Source organism: Perissodus microlepis, chromosome 15, assembly GCF_051167445.1.
Source record: "Perissodus microlepis isolate ML-2025 ecotype Zambia chromosome 15, ASM5116744v1, whole genome shotgun sequence".
NCBI classification, from domain to species: Eukaryota; Metazoa; Chordata; class Actinopteri; order Cichliformes; family Cichlidae; genus Perissodus; species Perissodus microlepis.
Window position 1 is genome coordinate 561,002 of NC_140475.1, and position 26,002 is coordinate 587,003.

Consider the following 26,002-nt stretch of genomic DNA (forward strand, 5'->3'; position numbering starts at 1 on the left):
GGGTGTGCCATTATAAGAAGCCTCAGAGGAGGCATGCACTCAGTTGTTGAAACCCCGAGCCTAAGGATACGAGCTGAGCCACCCAAACTCTGCTGTAGCCACAGAAGGCAAAGACTGTGAGAAACATCTTCACACATCCAGGTAAGCAAGCGCTCGAATGTGACTTTATTTATGCGAGTCTACCTGTGTAGAGAGATTGTGTTGTTACACTTCCTGGATTATTTAAAGGAGACAATAGTTAATTAGGAAAGGACTTGTTGTGTGTCCCATGCATTGTGCATTAATCCTGGGGGAATATTGTTGTTTAAGGCAACCACTGTCAGGATTCACCTCCTACATCTGCCTTTTCCTTTCTACTTTGTCTCTCTTTGGCTCTGTGGTTTTGATTTTGACTTAAGAGGTAATCCTGGAAATAATCCTCCTTCACCTGAAGCAATCTTTTCCATTACCCAGTTTGTGTCCCTACGGCTCTAAAGGTAGCACAGTTATCATCAGCAGTAAAGACACCACACCTGATTACTACTTAATTAACCAGAGAGAGAGAGAGAGTCCCAGATCGTGTGGAGAAAGCACTTAGTCACTCAGCAGCTTTTGGGCTGACGTGATTTTAACCTAACACAGCTAACAATGCAGAAGTGGTCAAATCAACACAGATGACTGAGATGGAGAAGAAATCAATAAACAATTTTTCCTGTTTTTTTGTGTTTTTTAAAAAAAGAGAAAACAGCACCAGCAGGTTAGTTTGATCTGACTGAATAAAACATTAATATTAAGAAGCTGTTTTTCACTTTCTGGAGTCAAACCGTACTACAGAAAAACCTCCAGAAAATCAGCTGAAAGCGCGTGATAATGATGATTCTAATGATAATGGTAATGAATGTGCATAATCTTTGGCCATTATCAGTAAAGACGATCCTCGCAGAGACAGGAAGAAAATGGGTGGTTAATGTGCCATTCACAGATAAATGTGTGCACACGAGGGGGATGTTTGATGACAGATGGTTACAGGACAGAGGCGCTGTTTTAACTGTTTTAGAGGTATATCAGTCCCACTGAACTAATAGGTGGAATGACCCCCCGTCTCAGTGTATTCGTGTTTAAAGATCATGCGTGAAAGTAATCCCATTTCTAAACCTGACTCCATGTTTCTTTAGATCTGAAACAGGTTAAATCTATAACTCGTTTTGTTGCCAAAGCATGTCACGATTTCATTTGCAATTTCTTTTATTTTTGTAAAGAAGCTAAAAAGGATCTGCAGCCAGTGCGTTACGAGCATCCTGCCTGTAATCATCTGAAACTGCTTTTAGGATTTCTGCTGCCTACGCTAAAGATTGAACCGATTAAAGCATTTACAGGCTTTTTAGAGCCTCTCTGTAAATATTCATTAAGATTTCTTGCTGTTTATTCGTATATATGCATATTAATGGGGGTCTGTTTTGTAAAACAGCAGGTTTACCTGTTATCTGTTGCCCCCGCGCTGCTACATGTACAGCTATTTTGCAGTTCAACACTTCTTTTTTCTGTTTCCTCACTTGGATAAAAGTAAGGAGCTTGTGTGGCCGTGCTAGATTGCTTTCCCTGGGTCCATGTCCAATGGATTCGCACAGGTGTCAACGCAGCTTAACAGCGACCAGATCAATGATGACACAATGTCAGCTGCATAACACTCTGCAGAATTTCAGCTGTACAGCCAGAGTCAGTGGGGAATTAATACTGCAGAACTGAGCGCATCATTAAGGGCGTAATGTCCCTTTTGTGTGAAAACCTTTCATTTTTCTCCAATATTCTTTGTGGATTCACACATTCGATGTTTTCAATGAATGTTTGAGGCACATTCTTTCATTTTGGGGTCGCATCAAACTAAATAACCTGTACAGGTTTGGGGAATGTCATGGGAGCGTCCAGGTTTCCCTCCGTCTCCCACACATCCAATCCCGGCCCCAGCCTCAGCCGATGTATGTGCACTACGCTCTGCTCTGCACTGGCGTAATATTCTTTCCAGGCTTTTAATGCACCTTGATGAGGGGTGTGATTTTTCCCCACTGTGAAGGACATAAGCGACGCAGAGATGTCACCCACGTGAGCGTTTAGCCCCAGGTACAAATCTATTTCCAATTAAAAGAAAGCTGCTTGAGCCACTGATGGAAACAGTAGCAATGATATGCTCAGCTGATCTGATGTGATGGTGGGAAAGAAACCAGTAATGAATGTGAGGGGTGCAACGTTTCCCCACTTAATATTTGGGAGAATTTCAGTGAGACTGTTGTAGAGAGAGAACTGCACCTCCTCGATCGGTGTGCTCTGCAGTCTGCATTTGATGAGGTTTCCTAAAGAACAGAAGCAACGAGAGATAACATCCTGTTGTTTTCCAGCAGCAGGAGTTCTGATTCTTCCAGCAGATGTGAGGAAGCAGAGATTAAGAAAAAGAGAATTTCAAAGATAAAACCAAATCTGGAGTGGCGTGTCATCACACCGTTCCTCACAGGATCGAACCCTTACCCTGTGGGTGCAGCGTGGAGGAGCGGCGTCACACCCCCACCCACTCCCTCCTCAAGCTCTTGATATGTGACATCATCACAGTACAGCCATAGGTGTAAATTACAGGATGTGGGGTCGTCTTCATCACTGTATTATTGCATACAGCTCTGGATTATTTTAAATGTGCATTAAAAGCACTTGTGTTATTAGTATTTATGATAAAACTAAGACTATAATGATTGTAGCACATGGGTGTGCGCATGTTTGTGTTTTCCATCAATCCTGATGAAACCTTACATAAACCTTGGTTAGGGCACCGTGAGCGCTCACATCCATGTGACACATGTAAATATTTGATATAAATCCGATAATCGTCTAATCGGTGACTTTACAAATGTGGACGTTTGTTGAAGTTGAGTGTGTGCGTGCTACATTCGTTACACAACATATTGTAACAGTCGATGCAAATTCGTAATGTGAGTGTCTGATGATCAAGTTATTGAAATAACCAGCTGCAAAAATGCTTAAAGTCTGGAAAATATGATGAGAACAATATGAGGATAACAGCGACAGTACGAATATTAAATCTGATTTTAATTTTAACATATTCTTCATTTTGCATATTTATATTGGTGACAATATGGTATCTAACAAATGTATTATGTAATCACAATCAGTGTTTTTCTGGCCAGTTTACCAGCATATAGATCCTGACCTAACACCAAAGCAGCACGTAGGGCTTTGCTAGTAATAATAAAAATTGACAGAAATACTAAAAAAATATACTAAAACAACAGAAATACAATCTCACGTTCATGAAAGCCTTTTTTGATTATAAACCAAACATGTATGAAGAGTTTTAAATGCCGGCGCCAGTAAACCTGACAGTTCTGCATGGAGTTACACAGCCCTGCGCTCACATGTTTGAGGTACCCGATAATAACTTCACTGATTAGACATAAACACTGTGCCCAGAATAACCATTATAGAGAGAAAGCGAGTTTTTACATGATGTTTTTGTGATGCTGTGTTTAATGTGAGCGTCCTGACACACACACCTGTTGTCGCCTCCTCTCTCGCCCTCCTCTGCTCTCCGGGGCGCCTCTTTGTCTGCCTCCTTTCATAACGCACTACTGTATCCTGCCAGTTATATCACTCCGGGATGATAAAAAATTGCCTGTGTAATAAAAGATTCAAGACCAACAGAGGGATTTCTTTCCACAGCTGACATCGTTCATTCTGAATCAGTTTTAAACTTCTTGGGGAATTTCTCACGGCTCTTATCGGCCGGTTCTCACTTCCTGTCCTCTCACCCCTTCCTACAAATGTCCCTGCCTACTCTTGACCTCTTTACGTTCCCTGTAACCAGTCAATTTGTTTATCTGTGTCACAATAACATTTCTTAAATGGTACAATGGGCCAGGTAATCGTTCCAATCCTGAAATCTGCTGCAGCCGTGGCAGAAAGTCCAAATCGGATTAAGAGCATTCTCTCAGATTAGTCGTTTTAGGATCTGCCGGGGCACAACTGCAAGCGCAGCTCCTGCAGCTCCTGCTGCTCCTGCTGCTCCTGCTGCTCCTGCTGGTCTGAACGGCGCGCTGAGTCACCCACGGTTTATCTGTGGCCGCACAGGCTGGATTTCCACGGCTGATGATCCAGCAGCTGTGTGTGTGTGTCTGTGTGTGTGGGGGGAGCCATATGTGGTGTGTATTTCAGTGGTGTTGCACTGTGTGTGGCACTAACTGACTTTGTGATTTTGAAATTTGTTTTTGTGATTTTTAGACAGAACAACTATCGAGTGAAGTCACAGAATATTCTTTCATCATGAAGGTCGAACCAATAAGAATTTATTTTTACTAGCGTTGGAATTTTAAATGGGTACATGATTGATCATAATGCAGAGAAGGCTAACAGCCCTTTGCAGTAGTAATAACAGTGTTAAAGTGGGGGAGTTATGTTCATATCCACCTCCATCGTTTTATTCTTGGACTCTTCTAGAACAGGTGTTCATGATTCATATTTAAATATAATCCGTATTTACATTGTACTGGACCACAGTGAGTGCATCCACTGTCTAACACAAGCACTTCTAGCTTCTCTGACGCTCTCTTCTGATTGGCTGCCCCTCTCTGTGCGAGATGGCCAGATCCACTCATAACTAGAACTAGTAGAGTGACAAAAACTAGACTAACTACTAACAGAAAAACCCTTAAAAAGGATATTTTAACTAAAGAATCTGAGATTAAATAAAATTGTGGAGGGAATGTTTTAGTTTTTGACTCTTTCTGTCAGCACGACCAGATTCACAATGAACATTAAAACCAAACGCTTTCTGTTGAAGATAAGAAGTAAACTGAAAGGAACAGCGGTGAAACTAAACTAATAGGCTGGAAAAAGCAATCTATGATAACTTTGCTGAGGTTTTATCTACTGTTTCGTGTATAATCACATTAACACAACCAAGGTTCAGGACGCTTCGTGTTTTTGATCTAATCTGAAATACGGAAACACGTCCTGGAAGTACAGACTAGGAAAAGTGCAGCGAGTAGTTTGTAGTTATTAAACTCCAAAAACATGATGTCATATTGTAAGAGGAATCTAATGAAGTTCAATTCAGCATTCGTATTTTTCAGGCACTTTTGTAAACACGGTTTATTTTTACAATCAGAAAAATGTCATTGAGGTGACAACAGTCTGTTTCCTGTCTCACTTGACTCAGACCACAGAAACAAATCCCACGTTCTCACAGTGGGACTTCACCATGCAGACGTGTGGCTTTCATGCGCTCAGGGTTTGAGATTTGCATTAATGCCTTCACCTTGCTACAAAGGAGGTGAGTGGCAGTCAGTTTGTTACCTTCAGACGAGAGACATTTAAAAGAGCCTCTCTTTCCAATCTGTGTATTTTCATTTAACAGATTTACTTTCTATTGAAGTCTTTACCCTCATGACTCTGGATCATCTAGAGCAGCTGAGATGCAACTTTTGGAAAAAAGATGTTAAATTCGTGAGCGCCATGAAAGTTTAATTTGTCTTAGCTACGAATGAGTGTGTTTGTGTATTTCCATGAAGTAATCCTTTAAAAGATTGTTTTGTGTGCATTTGTTCACAGGCATCTAAAACGTGTATGAGAATAAGACTTTTGAATCAGTATCTTTGTCTTTTCCACACAAAACCACACTGGACTATTATCTCAGATCAACACATTTCCCAGAAGTGACTGGAGAGCGTAAGGTCATAAAACAGTCATAAATCTCAGAATATGAAGAATAAATCTAACACCATTAATGGTCCGTGAGATTTAATAGGCAGAGAAGAAATTTTAATCATCTTCCCCCTTTTAAGTGATCGCATCTTCATGCAATCCATCTTTCATGGCTCCTTGCTCCAGGTTGATCTTAATGACCAGGAGTTAAAATCTCCAACCGGTGGAAAAGGCTGGAAACCTCTGCAATATGTCTGTAGAGATAACACATCAGCTAAAATTCATAAATGTGGGAAAGGAGAGACGTTGGGAGACGAGTGGAGGAAGAAGGAGGCAGCGAAAAATGGGAAAGTACAGAAGATGCTAAAAAGGGAGAAAGAGGGAAGCTGAGAGCGAGGGACCTCTGGCTTATCTATGCATTAGCAGACTCCATTGTGCTCTTCAGCTTTATGCAGACACCTAATGGATGAGATGGAGAGAGTCAGACGAACATGGAGCTTTTCTTCCACCCCGCTCACATTTGTGACACCCTGGATGCCCTCTCCACCTTTTATTAAAGCTGCTAATGCTAATTTACCCCATCGTTAGCTTTATTAATTCACCTCACTTTGCAACTTTGTACACAAACGTACAGGATGAATCCCCCTGTTCACTTGCTGGAAACACAACAGGCTATTTTTTTCAGAGACCGTATAAAAAGTATTAGCATACTGAGGACGGCTGTGTTGTCATGTGGATTTAATGAAAATGGAATGAGAATTAGCACATCCTAGTCTGAGGCAATGGTTCTCAGCCAGGAAAGGCTGGACTGCCCACTCCAGCTTGGGAATAGTTTCTGCTCCCAAGTGGAGGAGCTCCAGTATTTTTGGTTCTCCCTCAAAAGTCAGAAAGAGTAGAGCAGACAGACTGGCACAGTGTCTGTGTGGATCTACGCTCCTACCCTCCACCCCATCCCTGCGTTGGTGTCGTACATCAGCACGATGGCGTCGGTCCAGAATCAACACTGCACCTGACCAAAGAGTTAGCTAAGGCTATTTAAGGCAAGCCAACACGTGTACTATAATGTGAATAACAGCAAATGTAAATTGTTAACCTGGTTATTATACTGAATAAATTATAAGGAAAACACCTGAAATAGTGCATGTCCAAAGACATGCACTTTGTGGGGATAGGTTAATTGATCTAAATTGCCCATGGGTGTGAATGTGAGCGCGAATGGTTGTCTGTCCCTGTGTCTTACCCTGCGACAGACTGGCAACCTGACCAGGGTGTACCCCGCCTCTCGCCCTATGACAGCTGGGATAGGCTCCAGCGCCCCCCGCAACCCTGAAAAGGATAAGCAGAAGCGGATGGATGGATTGATGGATGGATGGATGGATGGATGGATGGATTGATGGATGGATGGATGGATGGATGGATGGACTGATGGATGGATGGATGGATGGATGGATGGATGGATGGACGGACTGATGGATGGATGGATGGATGGATGGATGGATGGACTGATGGATGGATGGATGGATGGATGGATTTGATGGATGGATGGATGGATGGATTGATGGATGGATGGATTGATGGATGGATGGATGCATGGATGGGTGGATTGATGGATGGATGGATGGATGGACTGATGGATGGATGGATGGATGGACGGATTGATGGATGGATTGATGGATTGATGGATGGATGGATTTGATGGATGGATGGATTTGATGGATGGATGGATGGATTGATGGATGCATGGATGGGTGGATGGATGGATGGATGGATGGACTGATGGATGGATGGACTGATGGATGGATGGATTGATGGATTGATGGATGGATGGATGGACTGATGGATGGATGGATGGACTGATGGATGGATTGATGGATGGATTGATTGATGGATGGATGGATGGATGGATGGATGGACTGATGGATGGATGGATTGATGGATGGATGATGGATGGATTGATGGATGGATTGATGGATTTGATGGATGGATGGATGGATTGATGGATGCATGGATGGGTGGATGGATGGATGGATGGATGGACTGATGGATGGATGGATGGATGGATGGATGGATGGATTGATGGATGGATGGATTGATGGATTGATGGATGGATGGATGGATGGATGGACTGATGGATGGATGGATGGATGGATGGACTGATGGATGGATTGATGGATGGATGGATGGATGGATGGATGGATTGATGGATGGATGGATGGATGGATGGACTGATGGATGGATGGATGGATGGATGGATGGATGGATGGATTGATGGATTGATGGATGGATGGATGGGTGGAACACCTGAAATACTTTGCACGTGTTCTGGTGCATTCACACTTAGCCAGTCTGACCGGATTCTCACAAAGTTCATGCATAAAATGGCTCTTAACTTGGAAAATAGTGTTGTCCATCCTTGTTGATGAAGTCTATGAATAAATAAAACTAAAGTCCTGTCACTTCCTTTTTTCTTTATGTAAAACTAAATACACCTTTATGAGCTGTTTTTGAAGTAATACATTTCATAACAGCCTAAAATAAAAACAGATCTGGGCTGAAACAACATTGAAAGGCACTTATCTGCTCTTTGAAACAATTTGATTACCTTCCTTCAACAAAAAAGTCAGAAACAGATCACTCACCTGTTTCTGACCTCCACACTGCCCTTAATCATTTTCATTACGTTTCTTTAAGGACAGTAAACTGGTAGAAAAATTACCGCAGATGTTTCTGATTGTTCATTTTCAGCTCTGACAAGAAATGTACTCAGATAACAAAAGCAAATGCATGAGAGCGGTGGCCCTTTTATGTTCTGATTGCTTCCTCTCTGATTCAAAGGGAAAAACATTTCTCTTGAGGACACGTAAGACTTTCAGGGTCTTAGTTAACTCTAATGGAAGCTCAGGACAATATATGTTTTGGAAAGAACTGGGTAAAAGCATTCATTTCAGCGAGATGGGAAGAATCATCTGAAAAGTACAGGGACGTCAGGCCCCTTCGTTAAAGCCCATTTTCTTTTTGCTTTCATGTCAGCGTTCGTTAAGAATGCCAAGGTTTTTATATTTACGCACGATGAAGCCCTGTTTTCGAATACGACTCTCTCCCCGGCTCCAGCGGTGTCGGGAAAAGGCTGTGTAGGGGCCTAGCCTCCCCGTCAGCACTGTGCATATCCTCCCCCTGCACCCCGTTAACTGCCTTCTCTGGAAATGATATGAAATGTTGAGGATAACTAAAATAGTATTCAGAATTATAGGTGGCTAAACTGGATGATGGAGAAGCAAATCATTACAGAAAATCGGGCAGAGAAAGGAGGGTGTTGGTCCGTGGTGTCTTTTTAGGCGGTCCACAGCTGTCCCAAAGAAATGCAAACATCATGTTTCCAGGAGCCATTTTAGTGGTTTAAAGGTGTTTTATTTTTGTGAGGTTCAATGTCAGGAAGTTCACAAAACAGTCAAGTACTAAAGGTTTTTATGTTTTTTGTGGGATTAAAGGTTGTCCTGCAGGGATCACAAATGCCTGCACAAAATGATATTACAATCTAGCTAATAGATGTCATATATTCTATCTGCTTATCTGGGTGCAGGTCCCCTTACAGGGCCGCCTCCCACAGCTGACTCCTTTCAGTGGGGAGGAATGGCAGCTCTACCCTTCGCAAATGTTCTCGCTCACTTTGCTCATCACTTGACTTAACTGCTTTCAGCCTTCATCAGTTAAATGAAGATCCTCTACCCCCCACCGATCTTCAGTGAGCAGAGCTCCGTTAATAAGTAAATCCTGTATTAAATTTGCAGTACTATTATTACTATTATTACTATTATTACAGGCTCGATCCTGAATGGTAATCTTCATTTGGACGCACAGTTGTTTGGTGATGTATTAACGTACGTTGTGATCTTAAGACAAAATGTATTGGTATTTAATATGGTGGCGAATCACAACAACAGTTCTCTCAAAGCTGTTTAACACATTGCTGCGTAGGCTTGTGTGCTAACGAGAGGGCGGCACACATCTGAACTCACTGCTTAACTCTGTGTGCATTTCCACATGGCTGCACCGGATCTGCATTTGCTGAAATATTAACTCATTTTAGACACACAAATCGCATATGCATGAGCTCCCACCAGAAGCAAACGACATGAAAGTGACCACAGTACGGGAATGATACCATAAAAAACACTACGCTTTGAAGCATATACAACGTGTGTGTACTCCACCTAAAACCTGTTTAGAGATGCAGGGCAGGGGCATTAAGGGGTGTGCGAAGGGAGGGAAGAGGTGTCCAGGTGATGCAGGAAACACCGACGGCAATCACGTCTGTGACTGGCCGATCCGTGCAAATCTTTACAGCCAGCTCACTGTTACATCTGCTACACAAATCTCGAGACCGCCCGGTCCATTAATTGTTAATATCCACAAAGTAATAGCCTTCATTCAAAATGGCCAAAGCAGCAAGGAGTGGTGGTAATTTATCCCCATCAGAGCTTTCAGGAAGCCTGTTCACCACCAAGCAGGCGCAGGAAAACCCCCCCATCCAATACTGATCTCAAATATTTCTGTACGACTTTAAATCAAACCAAGTCAACGTGTGGGGAAGAAAGCATCTTTGTCATAGTTCAAAAATTCGTTTGGCGCGCCCGTTCGCCAACACGTGGGTTATTGCACGCCCCGAGCGGCGCAGCGGCGTTCGTTACATCAACTTTTCAGAACCCCTCATGTGAAGGAAGCTCAAATATTTTCTGTTTAGGCTGTAAATGTGTTTGTCAATGAGTCGAAGTGCGGCTCTGACTGCAAACAGCTTCTTCACAAAATGTATTTTCAAGGCTTTTTGAGTCAGTTTGAAACGTCCTGACTTAAACGAGTGACCCCGCAGCGTCGGGCGCTCAAATGAAACTCATTTAAAAAGTTGACCTTATGTAACACTGTCCTGACACGGTGCAAACACTGGGACTGCTCTACATAGATTGCATATCTGCATGTAATGCTGCGCTGCTCGACCTCAGAGATATTCAGGCCCCAGCTAAAAATTATAATAATGTTTTTAATGAGCCTTTGAATGTGTGGAGGTCCATTATCTAGTTACCAAAACATTTCACTACAACTATTATTAATGATGTGAACAAAACCCCTTTTAACAGTATTCACATGAACACGCTGTTTGAATATAATTAATGTGTGAAAGGTGGATCTTTGTGATTCTGACGCCTGTCGAAGGCCGACGCCATCACATTTTCCTGGTTTACTCGTTTGTTCGACTTACTTGGCGAGAGCTGCTTACAGGAGAGTCTAACTATCTGAAATGGGCTTAGTCAGCAGGCGACCAAATGATCTTTGCAAAGCAAACAAACAGCTACCCTAATGACTTCCCATAAAACCATTTCTACTGGAGTCACACATGACTGCTTTCAGATGCTGCTGACTACGAGTGGTAATGTAACAAAGTGGAAACGCTAATATTGTCCTCCGACTCCCACAAAGCTGGTACGCTGTTTAAAATGTAAATAAAAAGAGAAAGCGGTGATTCCCACTTTATTCACACGAGAACACAGAAAACATATCTAACGGGAAAAATCGATCATTTTAAGAAAAATATTGGCTCATTTTGTTGATGACACCAACGCGTCTGAACAAAGTTGGTAGAGTTTTCCTCTTCTTTTAGTTTGTAAATGGGAACCGAGGACACCCACCGGGGAGAGGAACATCGTCCCAGTCTTCTCTGACTCTGGCTGCTCTGCAGGTCTGCCACCTTCCCCAAACTTCCACGACCCCCTAAGTAATCGTGCACGTGCAAACAGCTAGTAAAGACTTAAAGACTGAGACCAGCAGCGCATCTAATACCACGAGAAAACGGCTGAACGTCCTTAATATCCTCCTTCCCTTCTGCTGATTCACATACATGACGGTGTGGTTCTGTGCTCCCCTTCAGTTTTATACACCTGTAAGATTTTTAGCTCTGCCAAGCAGGTTATGTTTTCTCTCTGTAAACGTAATAGCGTGAGAGGTTGAATCCTGGTAACATTTTGTCGAGGCGTAGAGTAACAATCCAAACTTTGCTCAAGACCTTTAAGGCTACGTCCACACTAATGCGCATCGTTTTCTCTCCGTTTTGGCCTCCCGTCCACACTGAGACACATTTTCCTCAAGGAAAAACGCAGCGTTTTGAAAACGCTCTCGAAAACGAATACGTTTCAAAACGGTGCTGTCGCGTCGCAGTGTGGACAGCGAAAACCCAGTTTCTAAAACGATGAGTTAGTCATGTGATGCAGTCATGTGACCGATTATTGACAGCCCTATTAAAGATTAATATCAGTTTGTACGTGCTTCAGAGAGCTTTTCTTCAAATTCTTTAACTCTCACTCGCTTTTGCAACTTTGTACTTTTGTGTTACTCGCAGCAACAACTCCACCTCATTGTGAGTCCATTTAAAAACTCGCTGCTTTTCCTCCACATTTCAACGAGCCGGAAAGTGAATAAGCCGCAGACAGAAATGAGGCAGGCCGAATCTTCTTGCGTTTCACGCATGCGCAGGACTGGTACGTAAGTGTTTTCAGATGTTTCAATGTGGACGCACAACTCTGTGAAAACGACTGAAACGTGGACGCGGAGCGTTTTCAGACAAAAACGCAGTTTTCAAATCTCTCCGGGCCGGTGTGCACGTAGCCTGAGTTGACCTTAAAGATTTTCTGGTGGGAAATCTGACAAATTTACAAACTGTGATTCTTACAAGTGTGGTGTGTATCGTCGATATATAGCAAGTACTTCATTATTAGTATTTCTTATTTGACCTCTGACCTCTCCTTTAAGGTCAACAGATTGAGCAGCTCCAGCAATAAAGCTGTTAATATTTGAAAAACAGAGAACATATTTCCTAAACTTTTATAGTTTGGCAAACACGAGCATGAGGGCCTTGGGTGCCGGCTTCAAGCCTGCAGACAGAGTGTGGAATATTTCTATCAAGCAGCAGCATCTATGCTGCTCTGTTTTTCCCTTTGTTATTGCTGTTATTGGCTGATTCGGTGGTGCGTGGCAGAATAAATGGGGGTCAGACAGTTAGAGCCCACACCAGATGCTGGGGTCTATCTCCCTGGTTATTCTTCCTCAGCCTGCGCACGCGTCCTTTCACACATTTCTTCACTGCTAGCATATTTTTTGCCTCAACATTGACTCTAATGCCCATTTTATCATCGTCCAATCACTGTTGTGTCCGGATTTCTTGCTGCCTCAGGAAATGACCTGTGTTGTAGTTTCAAGCTAATCTGTGGAGGCACATATGGGCTCTTACTAATCTCCAGCCTGCGGTGTATGATTTCGATCTGCGATCCAACCCTCCAGCCTGCACAGGATGATTCCTGTCCACTGGAAATTGCCCATTTTATCATTTATTGCCTCAGGTTGTGCTCTCTCTCTCTCCACCCACACTGTCCATTTCCTGTTATTTGATGAACACTCTCCCACCACCAACGCTTTGACTGGCCGGCCAAATCCACCAAATTATCCCTGCGAGTTGGAATTCATGCAGTATTCCTGTCAGTCTGTCCGCTCTCTCTCCCTGCAGGCTGGACCCAGATCCCACAGGTTTTACCTCCCAGATCCTCCAGCTGCTGACTCCTTGTTTTGAACTCTTCTGTTTGCTGGGCTCCTCTTTGTCGCTGCCTGTCTGGGTGCGCTGAGCGATGAAGATCCCTCTGTGGTGCCTGGTGGTCCTGCTGGCATGTCTCTTCACCCCTGGATGCAGCGACTGTCAGGGGCAATGTATGGCCTGTGGACTGCTCCTGCAGCAACAGCAGCTGGAACAAGCCTTCAACACCATGGTGAGCACATGTGTGTATCATTGTAATTCTGTGTGAATGCATGTCAACACCGCGGCGCATGTGTGCAGCTGCAACGAGCCATCAGCACCCTGATGGGGCCATGATGGTGATCCAGTGAGTTATTGATTAGAGTGTCTTTGTATCGCATCGTGTACAGTTTGATAGTCCTGTGTGTGCTTTGTTTGCTCTGTAATGTAACTACTTATGTTGTGTTTTTGCGTTGTCTGGTTGTCATTGTGCATAAGCTTTCTCTGTGTGCTGTCAACCATTTACATTGTTGTGTTTTCACCTCAAAAACAGCAAGAAGAGCATAAAATATTTATTTTTTCACAAGAATTAAGGTATGAAGCATATTTCAATCAGTCACCAAAACATCCATCCAAAATATTATAGGGTTCTTCATGCAGAGCAGAATTGTAGTGGCAACAATAATTAAGAATAGTAGAAATCCAGATTTCATGTCACAAAGGGACATTAGTCAACAGACTAAAGAACAGCTTCTTCCCGGGCTGTCAGAACTCTTAATGCAAGCTAAGAGTGTGTAAGGACTTCCCCAACACATCCACCCTGACACTGCTGTTGATCATCTATGTGCAATATCTCAGTCTTTCCATGTTCTGGGCAATTATTTTGGTCCCAGTCTGTTTCAGTGTTTCCTCCACATACACCATGTATATAGTTCCACTCACATATGTATACATATACACTGTTTTTTATTTTATTCTATTTATTTATTTTCCGCCTTCGTTGTATATTGGTTTCTCTTCTTCTTACTTTAGCACCTTTGTGGTTCAGCTACCCAATTTCGCTGTGCAAGAAACTGCACAATGACAATAAAAAGCTCGAAGTCTCCAAGTCTACTAGAAGTGTGCGTTTGCAGGATTTTTAGCAGCTCATGCAGAGTCTCGATGAATGACACCATGTTCCACTTTGTACAGTGCTGACACTGCTTCTGCTGATTACTTTATTACCTGCACAGGTGACAAGAAGAAACAAGCAGGCTGAAACTGCGGGAAAGGACGTACAGGGAGCAGGGCGCTTATGCAGTGGTTATCACTGTGACAGGGTTCTAGGTTGGAGCCTCGTGTGGCTCGGTCATTTTTCTGTTGTCTCATTGCTCAGAATCAAACACAGGCATGTCAGATTAACTGGTGAAGTGTGGACGTGTGGCTCAGTGACTCCCCGTCTCTCTGTGCCTGTCCCGAGTGTACCTGTTTGTGTTGTCTGGATAGATGAACATCAGGGGATAACTGAAGTTTCTGCAAATCCTGATGTGGGGACATATCTGACAACCAGCCAAGCTCACATTCACACTTATGACCAGTTTAAAACTGAAGATAAAGTATCTGAATTTCCAAATGCCCCTTCCAGTTCTCATCTATACATGTTCCCCCCCAGCTGTTCGTTCTTGTTTTCGTGCCCCACCCTCCCTCCCACTTTTATTTAGTACATGGTAGACTTGTAGTCAAGACTGCCTAAACTGAGACCAAGTCGAGACCAAGTCAAGACAAAAAAGTTTTTAAACTGCAGCTGTTTCTGCAGCTGTTTCGTTTACGGGTGTCGGGCATATTTATGTGTTTTTGCGATGCACTCGCACAGCCCTCCTCACCGCTGTCTACTGTCTCACTCACTCACTGAGAGGACAGACACACACTGCACTTGACTGTCATGTCTCTCACCCTCTCTGTTTTTCACATAATGATACTATGTGAAAAAAAATTAGGTTAAATTAAGTGAGGAGCCGGCTCTCGCTTAATGGGAGTCGACTCTTCGGATTCACTGCAAAGCACTCTCCAAGCACGGCTCTTGGAGCTGATGCTTTTGCACATGACGCATTATCAAACGTTACGTTGTGTGTCATGGATACTAGTGGTGCAACGGATCAAAAATCTCACGGTTCAGATCAGATCACGGTTTTAAGTCACGGATCGGATCAATTTTCGGATCAGCAAAAATAGAAAAAAAAGACAAAAATTTGACTCGCCGTTTACTTATTTAAGTATTTTCTGCCTATTAAAAAACATTCAACTGAAGACTCATTCCACTCACTTATATAAAAACAAATTAAGGTGCAATATGGACATTATGGACCATGCTGGGCATCCCCTGCATCCTCTGCACACGGCCATAAACAACCAGAGGAGTCTGTTCAGTGACTGGTTGCTTCTCCCAAAGTCAAGGACCAGCAGACTTAAAAAGTCCCACACGCCATCAAACTGTTTAACTGCTCGCTGGAGGGGAGAGGGAGGGGGGAACAAGGGGAGAACAAGTAGCTGTAGTGCCTTTTCACTGTGCAATAGTTTCTGTTAATATCCAACGGTGTAATAGACTCACAATACTTGAAATGTGCCCTTCCCTTGTATTCTTATTCCTATTTATTCTATTTATCCCTTTTGTATACTCTGTGTTTATATATGTGTATATATGGTATATTTCTGCTCACATTCTGCAACTTCTGTGGGTGCTGTGCTACTGGAAACTGAATATCCCGGAGGAACCCACCTGAGGGATTAATAAAGTTTCATCTAATCTAATGTAATCTATAGGGCAGTGCAGGGCTTTGTATCTACAACTCCGCTGTGATATAACGAGCGGTCACGGTCACGTCGCTTTCCGTTGCCCTGGAGCTCCACCCATTTGTAGTTTGAGCAACAGAAGATGCCTGGGACAGTTCAGCCATAACTTTCAACTTCTCCTGCTCATACATGCTTGGAACGATCTTGTCACTGAAGTGGACGCGCAACGAGATATCATAGCGTGGCTCAAGCATGTTCATCACAGTTTAAACCCCTTGTTTTGCACACAGAATACGGCCTCCCGTCTGCAGCTAAACACCCCAACAGCTTCTGTAATAGCTTTAGCCCGGTCGGACTGGGCAGCAAAGGGCTGCTTAAATGCCACAAACTCCTCTGCTCCTCCACTTGGACCACTAGCGCGGGCCATAACTACCGCTTGACAGACTGACCACGCCACCATACACATACTTTTTTTTTCTTTTTCGAATCTTCGGATCGCGTGCGTACCGAACCGTGGAGTGGGATCGGTTTGGATTTCGGATCAACCGTGATCCGTTGCACCACTAATGGATACCGTTGACTCCAGAGGTGGAGCCAGACATTTTATACACCCGGGGCTTAGCCCTAAAGGGTAGTATGCATGTGGGATGGGGGGGGGGGATAGGCTGTGTTTTGAGTTTTTTTTTTAAAAAGAATCTCTTCATGTAGGAAAAAATATGTCACATATGCAGGACACCTTAAACTAACTTCTTAATTAAGCAGCAAGACAGAACAAAATCAGGGCTGCATCAAGACACGAGGACTAAACCCCAATTCAACCAGACCCAGAACTGATCCGGAATTAAAACAGGACTACAACAGTTCAAAATCAGGACTACTTAGGATTTAACCAAGACAGAACCAGAATCAGAACTAGATGATAGTAGCACTAAAAATCATCATAGACCTGCACTACACTCATTTTTTAATTCTACCAAAGTCCACTATTTAGATTGAGAAAAGTTTATATAATTATTTATCCTCGTTGTGCAAACAAGCCTGCAGAACTTAGATGCAGAACTTATATAGAATTTGAAAAGTAACAAACAGTATCTGAAAAGTTACACTAGGCACTGGATACATGTTCTGATGAGTTTTGGCAAACAACATGTGACTAACAGGTGTGTCACCTGCTCTTGTTCCCTCTCTGTTCTGTCCTCCTCTCTCTCTCCCTCTCTGCTCCTCTTGTTTTGCATAGAAATATACTGAACAACATACAAAGTATAATATATAAAATAACATCTACCTTTTTTCTTTGAAAGAAGCTCCTTATGTCCATTGTCGTGTTCATCAGTACATAACTCAAACCGATTCCGTGCTTTATTTAGCCGTGGAGGGTAACAACTGAAAATATGAAATAAACACACGTGAGCTAAGACTCTCTAAAGAAACATCATTGTTGTTGATCGACTTTTCATTTCACCATTTGTTGATTCACTCGAAGAGCAAGTAACGTAATATGGGTCAAGTGATCCGTTTGATATCAATCTTTCATGATTCACCGTCATATTTACATTATTTGTACAGTACGAATGATTTGCTTTGGTACCTGGTCAAACTTAAGCTCTCCTCTGGCTGCGCTTCTCCAACAGCAAACTCGCAGGCAGCAGCTTCTCCCCCCTCGCTCACATGCTGTGGTCCGTCGCCTAGTGCCTGAGCTCGGATCATACCAAAATTAGGGGGAATTTACGACTGTGCGCTATGTGCTTCGAATATTGTGTGTAACTTTTGTATTATACAGGCATCTAACTATGAAACAAATTACACTCCAAAAGACCCCGGGCTTAAGCCCAGTAAGGCCCCCCCCCGCTCCGCCGATGGTTGACTCCAAATCTCCCAAACACTATGGCTCAAGTATTCTCCGCGAGCACGGACTCGCTGAGAACGCGAGCACAGACTCGTGATTTGTACACCAGCGTACTTGATGATGTCACAGGTCCGGAGTTTTTACTGCCGTCCCCTCCTAATTTAACTGTGAGTAATATGTTATGAAGCGTAACTTTAATCTCAGCCAAACCAGTTTACTCAGGAACAAATAAAACACTGAAATAAACCACAAATTGACATTTCGAAGTTACCTAAGAGACTTATATATCATGTTTAACCTGAGTAGCGAAAAGACCGCGGGGGGGTTGAAAACGATGTGCTGGGAGTCCGCTGTTCTCGCCGGCTCTAATAATCCTCGACCTCGCTGTCTGCTATGGAGCTGGCGGGTCACAGACGTCTCCGAAAACGTCGGAGCGCGTTTGGAAATATATGATATCTTGATAAATCGAGCAGATATTTGAAGTTTACACAGCTACATTCTTGCTTGAAAATAACTTCAAAGTTTATTTTGTGACCCAGAAAGAGTAATATTTAAAAGTTTTTAGCCCCGCTCCCCCACCATTGCCGCGTTTGAGTTTTGGACGAAATGCATTCTGGGATATTTAGCTGTACCAAGTCCACACAAGTCACCACCGATGCATGCTCGATGAAACGGGCGGAGCGAGAACACATCCGGGACTTTTTCGCGTTCTCGGCTTGATGCGTACTTCGAATTGGAACAGTACTTGGTCTCCGACTGATGACGTATCACGAGTACACATATTGAGACAGGCCCTATGTCGATCTGAGACCGAGACAGCGAGACCAAGACAAGACCAAGACCAAAGTCCGTCGAGACCAAGACCAAGACCACGTAAAAGTGGTCTCGAGACCGGTCATCCAACTCTAGTACATGGGGCTCTGCCGGGCCGGGAGCAGCCGCCAGTCCCCTTTGAGGCCTTCCCCAAACCACAGCTCAGTTCATACCTTCTTCTACTAGCCCAGCGAGTGAATTACCAGTTAACCTAATGTGTATGTCTTTGTACGTTTGGAGGACCCAGAGGGAACCCATGCAGAAGAAAGGTCCCTGCTTCCCAGCACATTCAAACACATGACCACCGTGTTAGGTTACCCGGTGCTCAAACAACAGCCTTACAGCCAGCACGGCTGAAAAGCATAAAACTTTAGATTTCCAGTTTGACATTCTGGGGTAACTCTGGTTTCAGCTCTTGACCCTTCCACCTTCCCTAACCACAGTGCATTTTTTAAGACAACCATGATAATTATTCATTATTAGCCTATTGTTCCCACAAAGCTTGCTTAATAAAAATGAAGAAATTAAAAAAGCAACAGGACAACCAGGACAATGTTATGAGCTCATACAGTTTACCTGGTCAGCTGATTTTTTATTTACCTCTGCTATAGATAGATAGATAGATAGATAGATAGATAGATAGATAGATAGATAGATAGATAGATAGATAGACAGCACTCTTTATGCTGGAAGTGCTTATCATCTCCTGTGTGGACAGGTGTCAGTGCAGAGTGCCAATATTCTCTCTGTGCCAATGCACAAATGGCAATTAGTGTTATAATGGGTGGTTAGTGCCAAACAAAATATCTACACACACACACACACACACACACTTGGGTCATAAGAGCCAGACTTAGACTAACATAAAATCCTAAAACCTGAAAAAAATACTTTTTCTCTCATAGCGTTGGGGTTAAAACTAAAGAAAGCCTCGCAATGCACAGTGACGGTGACATGATGGAGACACTTTTATGCAGAAGGGATTAGTGTTGCTTCTCTGTGAGTACCTACAGCACTTGTGCAGTTCTTTGTGACCATCAGGAAATCCCGGCCTCTACAGTGGGAGGATGTGATCGTTCTCCGAACTGAACCCAAAATTTCCACGCGGCACAGAATCTCATTCCAAGCAGTCTGAGAAAAATCAGTGGGTAAAAATAGTCGGTGGGTGTCCACGAATAGCTGTAGGACGGCTAATTTAGCTGATAATGATGCAGAGGAAAGACAGCTGGGACCTTTTTGGAAGTTGTAATAGACTGCCTCTCAGTATCATCAGCCTGGGCCTACATCGCTGACTGACACATTTGATCAGCACCTCATTGTGTTTGCCGCCATCCCATTGAGCCACAGATGGAATCCACGGAGCAATTCCATTGTCTCCCACTCCAGACTGAGAGTGTGTGCGTGAGGCCGCCGCTGTTTGCTATAATGTCAGGACCCATTGATTTATTTGTGCACACACCTACACACCGTGCACATACCCACACACACAGATTCTACCACCACATTCATTACTTACTGTCATTTTTATAAATGCCAGCTTTTGTTTACATATGTGCTAATTACCTGTGATGTGGCTCTTAGTCACAGAGTTTCCTGCCTGCTCTCGTTTGTAGTTCAGCTGTGTGAAGGTGAGAGTGTAACCAGGGTTACTTTGTCTGTGTTTGTCATTAGCTGCCAGACTTTCGTCCAATTAAAATCATTACTCTGTCTCATTGCTCGACAGAAGTGTGGGCGTTGCTTCTCTTATGCGTATTTGCAAACAGCCACAGCTGGTTCCTGACGCACCTTTGATTGTTGCACAGAGATTTTATGATAAGATAAGATAAGAGATAAGATAAGACTCTATTGATCCCACAACGGGGAAATTTTTGCGTCACCTCAGCTCAGGTACAGATATATGAAGGAAATACAAAAATACAAATAAGTACAATCAATGAAAAAAGGCCTGGGGGCCTCATGCTGAACATTGTAGAGATCTGCCACACTCCCTGTTAGAACTGGACCATTAGCTAAGTTAGCTACTGTATGCTATCAGCCTACGTTTAAGTGTTTTTACACAAAACAGTCAGAACAAGGTGAACAGCTCTGCTCTTGGTTCCAGCAGTGGTTTGTATGCTACACAGCACAGCTGTTCTGACTTTGCTGCACAGCATGTGGTGTCCCAGGTGGTTAGCTCTCCAGCCAAGCTGGGTCCAATGGCTTTACTGGTGGAAACTCAAGAAACAAATTATCATCAATAGTGCTGCTTTTTCATACAGGAATATTGCATTTCACTCAAGAATTTCTCACACACACATCTCTCTCTCTCTATCCATCAAGCTCGGGTCCTCTACAGAGGCCTGGGAGCTTGAGGGTCCTGCAGTATCTTAGCTGCTCCCAGGACTGCGCTCTTCTGGACAGAGATCTCTGATGTTGTTCCCGGATCTGCTGGAGCCACTCGCCTAGCTTGGGAGTCACCGCACCTAGTGCTCCGATTACCACTGGGACCACCTTCACCCTATATATTATATTATATTATATTATATTATATTATATTATATTATATTATATTATATTATATTATATTGTTTTCTAGAACTACCATAAATCACAAAATACTCAGAATTACAATGCAATCACATGTAAAGAAAACCATGCAGTAAATAAAGGTGCAGGCTGGGATCTTCCCGTATTCCTCACATTTCCTTGCTGGAGAATCAGGATTTTTTTTAATTGCAGTGAATTTCTCCTCTGGGGCTGACAGATCATGTAGTCCTTCTCTTTCATCTGTTTTCTCTTTTTTTAGTATGTTACTGTTTTTCATATCAACTTTGATGATATGATATATTGATATACTATTGATAGCGATAACCTTCGCTAATCGTCACCCTGATGGAAACGTTTTGGAAAGGTTTACATTGGTTCGATTTCTTCAGCGGGACTTTGTTACCTGAACATCTTCCCTGAAGAACTGTATCTGTCCACTACATCACACAGCAGGCAAAGTGTGACTTCTTTGGCTCTCCGTCACGTACACCATTATCAGTCCTTCCTCACAGGAACAACTCTTTTGATAAGATGTTTGCTGATGGCTTGTGAGCACAAGCTGGCTCATAACATGGCCTTTGGCATCAAGGTGGGCCTTAAACTCTGATCTGTCCACCCCAAGATTAGGTAGCAAAGTAGGAGCTTTTCTGCTGCTTCTCTGATCAGTTCAAAGAAGTTAGTACATCAAAATCTCAACACTGTATTTAAGAGCCAGCCCTGACCCACCTCCTCTGTGAGAATTAAGCCTTTGAAGCGAGCTCCTCTTGGAGAATTTTCTCAACCGTTTTATCCTCTTGTCCTCACGAGTATATAAATCGTGGATTGTGTGCATGCACGCACTTCCTCTCGCTCATAAACTCCTTTAGATTGCTCCATTGATCCGCTGCGGAGAATCCCCTGGTGCGCTCATTTCATTTACGATGGATAATTAATTTCTGTTGATAGATTCACAGCAGAACTCCCTCTTCTCTCCTTCCTTTGATGTGAGCAGGTTTCTGATAACAATGCAATTTATCTCGTTTGAGCGAGATTTGACGAGTAAATGGGATTTGCTTCTTACCTCAAACTGAAATCAGCAAGCTTGGGAGTTTGGGAAAGCGTGAAAGAGAAGAATACTGTGACCTACTGTCAGCCATATATGGATGCAAAATATAGGTGATAAATATATTTGGATTTACTAAACAAGAAAAGGCATTGTTGCGTCAAAAAAGCTTTAAATGCACTTCAAATGTTCTTCATTGGTCCTTGAAGTCAGACTATCAAGCGTCACGACTATGACAGGAAAGTCATTAAGACGAGGTGGAAATCAGCGCTGACAAACTTCGCTCTATACAGAAAAGTTCAATTCCAAATCTTTAGGAGCGGAAACATAACGTCTTGAAGCTGAAGAGTCATTCGGAAATAAATAGTTGTCAGCAAAAGACATAATTTACCTGCTGTCCTTCAAACAGCCTCGCACTTTTCTCCAATTTTGTGCTGTCAATCATTTTGCAATAGTCGATGTCACATTTGTCAAATTATGGATGTGTCACATTCGCAGATAACTTTCATATATGCTGAACACAGCAGGAACGAGGCCCATTAACTTCTGTGACACCCGAGTCATCAAGGTTAAAAGGAGGCTAGTTCAGCTGACGCCTGCACAAAGACTAATATAGTAATGCCATAAAATCATGGCCATACAATTTTGTGTTTGGCTGTTTGACTAGAAGAAAAGATATTTGATTAAAATGACTGGCTAGCTTTTACATTTTTTCTTTTTGGCTATAAACTCAGTGCTTATTTTCACAGCTTGGGGACTCAGGACGCAGTCATTCATCTCATTAGACTTTTTCATATGAGAAATAGTTGAATTCACTTGATGTAATATAAACAGCTCAGCTTCTAGTCAAAAAAACACATCATTATTACCTGACTCTCGTTTGTGGGCCACATCATTTTCTGTCTCATGAATCTAACTTTGTGCCACAAAAGGCAGCTTTTTTCCCCGTGGACATGTTCATACGTGTACCGTGTGTCATATTCAAAGGCAGCATAATGGATGGATGTAGCCACTCCTCACTTTGAAGCTTCAGCATTAGAGTGTTAGGCAGCGCAGGGTTTGTCTTTTAGAGCCAGAAGTGACCTTAAAATGTTTGGAGAGTTGATTCATCAGCTAACGTTAGTTAGCTTGGCTAGCTAGCTGAATTAATAAAATGCACAGAGAAACATGCTAGTGCTAATTAGTGCTAAGTAACAGACTGTACCTCAGCAAACCATTGTTTTAGTTCGATATTCTGTTAGAAATGCTCCAAAAGGAACCAACAGCAAAGAGAGACAGTGAAGAGCTCTGGTGTAATGACTGTTGTGGAACATTAGTGGCCTCCAGCTGCCTATGTTAAGCTAACCAGTAATCCCCCCCGACTGTCACCGCTCTACTTAGCGTAGCTCCAACAACTCTTCATGGCATCGCTCATCAAGTGTTTTCCTTCTGGAGCTCTATTTTTACGCTTCTTCTGCATTCCTCAGCCACCCTCTCAGTTTCCAAGATAAACAAAATTTTCTCTCTCGTTAGGCTCCAGCTTCACATAAAACTCACTGAGCCTTTTCCTTTGCCACCTCTGTCTTTGTCGCACGTCTAGCCTCAGAGGACTAGCCCACTTCTTCTTTGCTTACCTCTTCCTTTGAATTCTTCCCTGCACTTCCTCAGTCAACCACCAGGTTCACCTCCCCTTCTCCAGAATCACGCTGCAGGCTGCCATCCAATGCACCCCAGCTACCCCACCCCTTACACCACCTTGCAGTTTATCTCTTTCGGACTGCACCTTTGTGCGCCTTCCTCTCTTATTCAAAACCATCTTCTTCTTGAAATATGTGGTCACCACAGCCATTTACATCCTTTTTGCAAAAGCTGTCCTTCTGCATTTCTCTAAAGAAGTACAAAGCCCACCGTCTCACCCCAGGAAACCTTACAATCCTTCTTTGTAGGATTCTTTGCCCGTAGCTTTAAGCTTTAATAAATATAATGATCCAAATTACCACTACTCCTAACAACTAGCAACTATAACAGCAGTGCTAGCTAAAACTCTTTAAATAGCAGGTCAGAAATATCACACTGCTATGTTTGCTAAGCAGCGCTCGAATGTAGGAAATGCAACATGTGAGGAAACAACCAGTAAGAGATCAATGGGAACACGCACATGTTCAGACAGACAGCCAGTTTATGTGTGTTAGACTTGAAATAAGAGCGTCTGCTCTCTGCTCCGTTATTTGTCCTTTCCATGATTTATGTTCTAAGGAAAGAAAATTTGTGATTGTAGAAAACGGAGATACTTCAGGCCTTGTCAGCACCGTTACGTTCGACCGTCATGTTGCTCTGGTGTGTGGACTAAACACCTGCAATTATTTGCCAGGGTCTTGAGCCCAATATTCTCAGCATCCTCACCGTCACCTTCTTTCTTAAGCCTGATTAGCGCTTGAATGACTGCAAGTAATTAGGGGACTTCAAAGTCTTTGGGATCTTTGTTGTGTTTTCATCAGTTAAACGTCAAAAAGACCCCTTCGGATCGCCTCACCACGTCACTGTTTCTCTTCCCTCTGCAGGTGTGTTTGTTGGAATGCGAGGGTCGCATCTCCTCTTCGCTGACGTGGGACGTATGCAAACGCGCTGTGAAGCTATCGCTCCATCCTACACTTTCTGAAGGAGGCGCTCTCTTCAAGAGAACGGGAGAGGAGCTGGAGCTGACCTCTCTCGACCTGAACTCTGACAGTGAACTGGTGCAGTCGACAGCTGCGGCGCGTTTCCAGGAGGGGGATCGGGATGAGACACCCTTCGAGCAGCGCAGCGTCCAGTATGACTCATCGCTGCTGGGATCCTCTGAGGAGGGGGAGGGCCTGCAGAGTCTGGATCTCAGTCTGACGGAAGAAGAGCAGAAGCCCAGAGAGGAGAGGAACGTGGAAAGCGATGGCCAGCTAGAGGCCGATGAAGGTGAGAGTTCAGAGGGCATCGCCTTATCCAAACGCTTTGGCGGCTTTCAGAGGGGGCGCCACGCATACAGGAAGCTGCTGGGCTCGTCGATGAGGCCGCTACAGAAGCGCTACGGCGGGTTCATAGGCGTCCGGAAATCTGCCCGCAAATGGAACAGTCAGAAACGGGTCAACCAGCTGCTGAGGCAGTACCTGGGCATGAGGAGCAACCGCAGCGGCAGATTCAACCCCATCCCCATGAGCCGCCTGTGGAGGCAACACAAACTGTAACACTTCCGGGGCGCCGCCTCTGCTTACCTCAACCTGTCAACCATTTTTTTTCCACAGCAGCTCACTCCAGTTTGAACTGTGACGTCATCAGAAGAACAGACTCCGCCATCTTGCCGCACCTCACTTTGTGTCTCCAAGTAACAAAGAATGTTTTGACCGTGATGTCCTTCCTATTAACCACATTTACATGCTATTCTGTGAAATAAAAGAATTCGAGAAGTGCAATTGAATATATTTTTGTGTGTCGGTATAATAAAAAGTGGCCAAATGAGACTGGAGAACTGGTTTAATTGAAGAGAATGATGTGGAAAGCACTTTGATGCATGTTTGGCTGGAACATGAAGGCAGCACTTTGTTTTCCTCTTTGGAATCACAGTCCCGCTTTGAAAAAGGTATTCCTAGATTTAGGAATACTCGGCTCCTATACAGCTGCTAACTGCTCAGCTTCCCAGTTAGAGCAGACACAAGATCAGATGATTTTATATATCAGACGGTGAAACTGCTGAAGCACCAACTATTAATTAATGATATAAAAATCTAATTCCCTGCTTAGAAACCTAATTAAGTAAACACAATGA

The 26,002-nt window shown here is 43.4% G+C and overlaps 1 protein-coding gene across 1 annotated transcript; it reads left to right on the forward strand.

Moving 5' to 3' along the window:
* On the forward strand, positions 1–25,697 carry pnocb (prepronociceptin b). The gene is made up of 3 exons (XM_084952879.1): positions 1–141; positions 13,232–13,487; positions 24,771–25,697. The coding sequence occupies exons 2-3, from the start codon at positions 13,350–13,352 to the stop codon at positions 25,422–25,424; spliced, it is 792 nt and encodes a 263-aa protein (XP_084809005.1). The 5' UTR covers positions 1–141; positions 13,232–13,349; the 3' UTR covers positions 25,425–25,697.
* Positions 25,698–26,002: the final 305 nt, after the last annotated feature.